Source organism: Tiliqua scincoides, chromosome 2 (assembly GCF_035046505.1).
Source record: "Tiliqua scincoides isolate rTilSci1 chromosome 2, rTilSci1.hap2, whole genome shotgun sequence".
Classification (NCBI taxonomy): Eukaryota; Metazoa; Chordata; class Lepidosauria; order Squamata; family Scincidae; genus Tiliqua; species Tiliqua scincoides.
In genome coordinates this window covers 236,326,404-236,332,576 of record NC_089822.1, presented here as the reverse complement: position 1 = coordinate 236,332,576, position 6,173 = coordinate 236,326,404, and the positions used below count along the sequence as shown (strand labels likewise).

The 6,173-nt window shown below is 40.9% G+C and overlaps 1 protein-coding gene across 1 annotated transcript in view; it reads right to left on the bottom strand.

Annotated features, from left to right (window-relative positions):
- Positions 1-266: 266 nt before the first annotated feature.
- The window catches only part of EIF4E3 (eukaryotic translation initiation factor 4E family member 3), a 32,790-nt gene continuing 26,883 nt past the window's right edge, over positions 267-6,173 (bottom strand). The window contains exons 4-7 of the mRNA XM_066616237.1: positions 5,928-5,988; positions 3,970-4,036; positions 2,174-2,329; positions 267-2,076 (exon numbers count right to left, since the gene is read on the bottom strand). Of these exons, the coding sequence (XP_066472334.1) occupies positions 2,030-2,076; positions 2,174-2,329; positions 3,970-4,036; positions 5,928-5,988 (331 nt within the window). The 3' untranslated portion in view covers positions 267-2,029. The remainder of the gene's footprint in view (positions 2,077-2,173; positions 2,330-3,969; positions 4,037-5,927; positions 5,989-6,173) is intronic.

Genomic DNA, 6,173 nt, shown 5'->3' with positions numbered 1-6,173 from the left:
AGCCATGTGCCCCAGGCAACGCAGGATTGGGCTGTGAGATGCCTCTCCTGACATAAACCCACTATATTTTCTGCTGCTTTCCTAATGGGCCTCTTTCTAGTTTGTTGAGGCCTCCCTTCCACTTTGACTCTGTAAACTTGATACAGTAAGCCCTTGAGAAAAACATAGATATATGGCTAAATGTTCACTATCATATAAATGGATGCCAAGTGTGCAATTTAAAAAATTCATGAAATTCCATAAAAAAATTACTGAAAGTATGACAATAAGTTTATAAAACTTTTATTTTATAATGCTTTGTAAATGCACAAATTTTAATTCATAAATACAGATGAACTAGTACAAAAATTAAAAAGGGGAAATTGATTTATAAATGCATTAAGTTCCAATGGCTACGTCTTGTAGAACTGAATGAGCCAATATCAGTGCAGTCAGAACAATTTCCAAACACTAATACTACTCCATCAACGCTGCCTTAGAGGAATATGTGCTCCTTTCTACTCAACGGCATCCTCATGTGAAAAACTAAATTAATCTTTGGTACTGCAATAAAAATACACTGAAACCTTCAATAAGTAGTTTGGGGAAGAAACCACACACGCAAACTAATGTCAAAAATGTTCACACCCAGACTTTAAAAGTGTAATGGACTTCTCTACATTGGTGGGAAAAATACTTAAGGCGCCATCATAGCTTGCAACTAGACATGGTGGATCTGGTTATGTTTAGAATAAAATTACTATGCATTTGATACTGACCTTGATGAGTGTAGAACACATCTGATATGATCACAATAACAGAGGGGAGGGAAGGACTGTTTTTTTATAGTGAGTGCTAAAATGGATAAGAACATAAGAACAGCCCCACTGGATCAGGCCATAGGCCCATCTAGTCCAGCTTCCTGTATCTCACAGCGGCCCACCAAACGCCCCAGGGAGCACACCAGATAACAAGAGACCTTATCCTGGTGCACAAATCCTGGATTTGTGAAGTTTCCCATTTTAAGTGAGAACATAGCAGAGGTGTTTTAAAAAAACAAACCACACAGAATTTACACAATGTGATCAAAATTGGCCGCCTCAGAATATCAATTATAATTTTCCTACGGAAACATTACTAATTTTTCTAAAATCAGGGGTATCTTAAACCAGCTTAAAAATGCTGATTGACAATGGGCCACTTCACACCTGTAGGTAGTCTCCACACCACAATGAGCACAAATACAGGTGCTTGAAAAAGTGCTGCTACAATCACAGAAGATGCATAATCACAGACCACTTGCGCTGAGCACCACCTGGCTTTGAGCCCGAAAATGAGGCCACATTGCCAGTTGGGGGCAGCCGTCAAGCCTGAACCAGCCCCAAATTTAAGGGGCTAGTATCCCCAGAATTCAACGTTAGTCACAAGAGAAATGTATTCTCAGTGTACAGACTCTCTGCTCAGTGATTATGAGGAAAAAAAATAATGCTACAGCATGGATATCAGCAGACAACACTGAAAGCAACTGGTTCAGCATAGGCGTGGTGCAAGCTCCATTCATTTCAACAGTGCTTCAGTAGGATTCCCATTACTCGATCTCTCCCATTATATGTTAGGACAACAGTGCAAATTTCAGTTTCACTTGGGACAAATCTGTGAATAGATCTTAACATGATAGGAATGTCTTAAAGCAAACGTTACAAAAAAAATGATTCACAAAGCTATTATTTCCTCTAAGTACAGCAAATCTAGAAAAAGCAGCATGTCATGCCTGTGCATATTTGCATGTCAACTAGGTACAGTAACACAACCATAAAATCTTCTACTTTAAAAAATATATATACTAAAGTAAACTGAAAGAAAAACAGCTTTTCTTGTGGAGAAGTCAAAAGAAATATCATAATCAGCAACTTCTCCTCGCTTTCGAGTGCCAGTGACTCTATGGGAATAGAAAGATCTACAAGAATCAGGGGCATGGTGTTTTGTCCATCTTCCCACTGTGATGATCTCAAAAAAAAAAAAAAAATTACAGCTTATGAGTTCAGAACTGTTAATGCCTTCCACGTCCACCTTCAAAAGCATGATGCTCTTTGTGAGCTGAAACACAAAATGCCACACAAGTATTAGAACACAGTTCTCTGACAGAACTACACAGATAGCACCACACATCCCACACTGTATAAGCACCACTTACGTTTATAAAAAACTGCTTTAAAAGACGTGCGTGGCAGAAGTTCATAGATTTTTTCTAAAACTGAAGCTTCACTTGCTAATGATGCATTTACATTCCAAACTTGAACGACATCTTCCCGGTCACGAACACTGACACTGACCCCTATTACTTCATCACCTGTCGAGAAGAAAACAAAATCATTTTTTTTTTCAAAGCTTGTCTTTAAGCTACAAGAATCAGTATTGAACTCTTAGGTCAACCAATCAAAACACAAACACCCAGAAATAAGAACAGTGTATTAGAACTGAAAGGAACATAGAAAATATTAACATGTGTTTATTTCTTCATAGATAAATTATACTACAACAAATCTATCGTAAAGCTCTAAACCAGAGGTGTCAAACTGATACTGAGTGGCTCATCACATCTGAGTGGCACCACTCATCTGAGTGGTGTCAAACTCATCTGCTCAGTGGCAGAAGTGATGCAATTAAGCAGGAAGGGGAGGAGGCAGGAGGAAGGCGTTCCAGGGCAGGGGAAGGGCATTTCAGGGAGCGGGCAGGCAGGCATAACTCGGCTGTTATGCCAGATCCCAACTCCGCTCCTCGAGCAGTACGGAGCAGCTTGAAGCTGCTCCATTTGCCTTGGACGTGTGCCACCTCCTGCGGTGGTGCAAGTCTGAGGAGACCCATTGGGGCTGTGGTGGCTTACCCGAGGGTAAGGGAAGAGTTTCCCCTTGCATCTGGCTGAGCCACCTCTGGCTCCAATCATGAGCCACTTCCGGCCTCCTGGCCAGCCTGTTCCAGTGCAAGATAGGATTGTTCTGCATATGATTTAAGACAGGAATATCTGACAGACAGACTTCTCCCATATTGTTCTGCCAATGTTTTAAGATCAGCCTGAGAAGGCCCTCTTCATGTCCCACCATAGCACTAGGCATTACCATCTTGCATGGTGGGCACTTGGCAAATTTATTCAATTTTCTGATGGACACTGCCAGTTTGTCAATAGTTTAGCTTCTAGGGGTGCAATCCTATCCACACTTTCCTGGGAGAAAGCTCCATTGACTTACTTAATGGAACTTACTTTTGAGCAGACAGGCATTGAATTGGGCTCTCGATAACTTGCACACATACACATTTGAAGAGTTCATGAAATGACATGGGCATGAATAGGAACTGTGCCACTTAAATGAAACAGGTATCAGGCAACAGGTATATTTAACTTGCTTAACCAGAGCCTACAAAGCACTCACCACACTACTGAGAGTGCAGTGGGAATAGTTGGGTAGTGACATATGCACTCACCAATCATGAGCAGTTGGAATTTTATAAACACTGGCAATCATATCTTTCCGACATCAAATGGACAGCTGGCACTGAAGTGCCTGCAAGCTGTGGCTGTGGATGGTCCATTCTCCACCCTCTCTGATAAACTGTGGGGGAGCATTCATTTAGCAGATGCTTCTCCATGGACCTCTAGAAAGGCAGCCACAGCCAGCAACAAAAACATCAACCCATAAATCTTCTCTATAGATAATAGATCTCTAATAAGTTTGTCATAATTAAAGAACTGATTGTGTTTTTTTGTGTGGTGCCACCACACCACACACTACACCATAGTGGTGGGGATGGGGGGGGTGCATGTGATCTAGGATGATTCCAATTTTTCTCAGTGATCTGTGGGCTCCTAAAGGTTGGGAACCATTGATACACAGTGAGATGCACAAGGCATTGGCATTGGTCAACACTGGCTAAAATATTAAAAACAACTCCAAACAAAAGAAAATGACGGAGAGAGAGAGCACATTTTCTTACCTCCTGCACAGCGGTCTGTAAACTGTTCCCCAATAGTAGCTAACAATAACTCTTTCCAAACTGCAGCCTAGCAAAACAAAATGTCAAGAAACTGATCATGTCAATAGTTTGGTGTAAATGGTTGTGAGCAGTTCAAACACTGCTATTATAACTACCCATTTTGTAATATCATCCCCATTCTTACTTAAACTTAACTGCATTAAGAACACCCACCCAATTGCTGTTTGCTACCATATAATTAGAACAAGCTTTGAAACAGTTGTGCAAGGCATTCTAGTTCAAAATATATCATCTCTGCTGTTCCCAAAAGTTTTCTGCCAAAATTGTCCTTCTGAATTATGGCCATCTATTGTTATTGTCCATGTCTACGAATAATTACTGTTCAGTTTCAGAAACAGATGAGTGCAATGCTCTGGAAAGAAACACATTTTAAAATTTTTTTTGAAGGGTCTTATGTGAACTTTTGATGACACAAAAAATTCAGTGTAAAATAAACTGAAAGAGAATGCTTCTGCAATCTTGATGACAAAAGTTAATATACAGGGGATTTAATAAGTTACAGAAGCTAATGCGCAAGTTTATATATGTGGAATACTCTTTCCTGTGACCCCATTTGCAGTATCTCTACTGAGTCTTCATGCAAGTTACTGACTCATGCATCAATGCATTCTAAATTTTAAATTGTGATTAAATAGAGTGAAGTTGGTAGCTGAAGTCATATATGACTTCAGGCACAATCCTAACCAGGTCTACTCAGAAGTAAGTCCTATTTTGTTCAACGGGGCTTACTCTCAGGAAAGTGTGGTTAGGATTGCAGCCTTTAAATGTTATCATCGTGCCTTCTGATTAGGGTGGAGCAACTGTTGGGCCCGAAGTATACCTGAGCTCAACTGCCTAGAATCATTTCCTATTGTCTTCCAAGCTCAATTCAAAGCAATGACCCAAACAAAAGCATCACATGAACTGGGTCCAACATACCCAAGATACTGCCTCCACCCCATGTTCTAGCACAACTATTCAGATGACCAGGAGCATCCTTATGTTTATCATTTTATACACAAAACCTTGACTGAAGGGGTGTGCAGAGAGGCCCAATGACTCCCTTCTCCCAAAGAATGCCTCTCATGGGGCATCTTCCAGGAGCAACAGAAGAGAGTTTTATACCTATTGGTTCTTGGTGGACAGGGTTAGGAAGGGACAGGATAAGAAAAGGATAATCATGAGCAACTGTTACCTTGCACATGCCTGATCTTATCTGATCTCGGAAGCTAAGCAGGGTCAGGTCTGATTAGTACTTGGATGGGAGACTGCCTAGGAATACCGGGTGCTGTAGGCTTATACCATAGTCTTTCGAGACCGAAGGTTGCCAACCAATCATGAGCAGTTGGGGCTTTCTAAACATATTTTAGTCTCCCAAATTGTTAAGAGAGGGCAGACTACAAAGTCAGAACTCCAGTGTTCTAATTAACACAGAGAAAACTGCAGACACTGAAGAAAACTGCAGGCAGTGAAACCAGCAAAGAGGACAAATGCAACAAAAAGCAGATATGGGCAGCATTGGCCCACCCATGAGGCCAACTGAGGTGAATGCCTCAGGCAATAGATTGGCAGGGACCGCTCAACTCCACTGCTCCACTAACTATGTAAAGCTAACTCAGTCTTCCAAGAAAGAACAAAGGCAAAACAAAAGCAGCATTGAAGTGAAAATCAAATAAAAATATCTTAATCCGACAGCAATATTTTTAAAACTTCTTCAGGGAAAAAAAGAAATTATTTGGACATTTAGATGCTACCTTCCCACCTCCTAAGAGGCCCTGAGCGCAAAAGTTCAATGTGAGCAATCCATGGTACTCCATCCTGATAGTTTAACGGAACAGTCATCTAGAAAATTCATCCCTTTCCCACCATTCCACTGCAGCAAGGTCAGAGAAGGCCTAACCATACAATGCTACACATACCGTACTGTCTTTGGGGACCTTCATTTTCCACACACCTCCTTTGGCATTGCTTTCCTCTTCCCTGATGCAAGAAGAAAAAGATCAAAGCTAAGTCCTGCAGTTATGTAAACAACGTTATCAACAGGCACAGCTCTTTCTATTCCAGAATTTCTCACAAGTGCAGAATTTGGTACTGGGCACAAAATTCAACATCTTAGAATCTTATCTGGCATTAAAAAAAAGAGAAGATGAAAGTTTCAAAGAGAG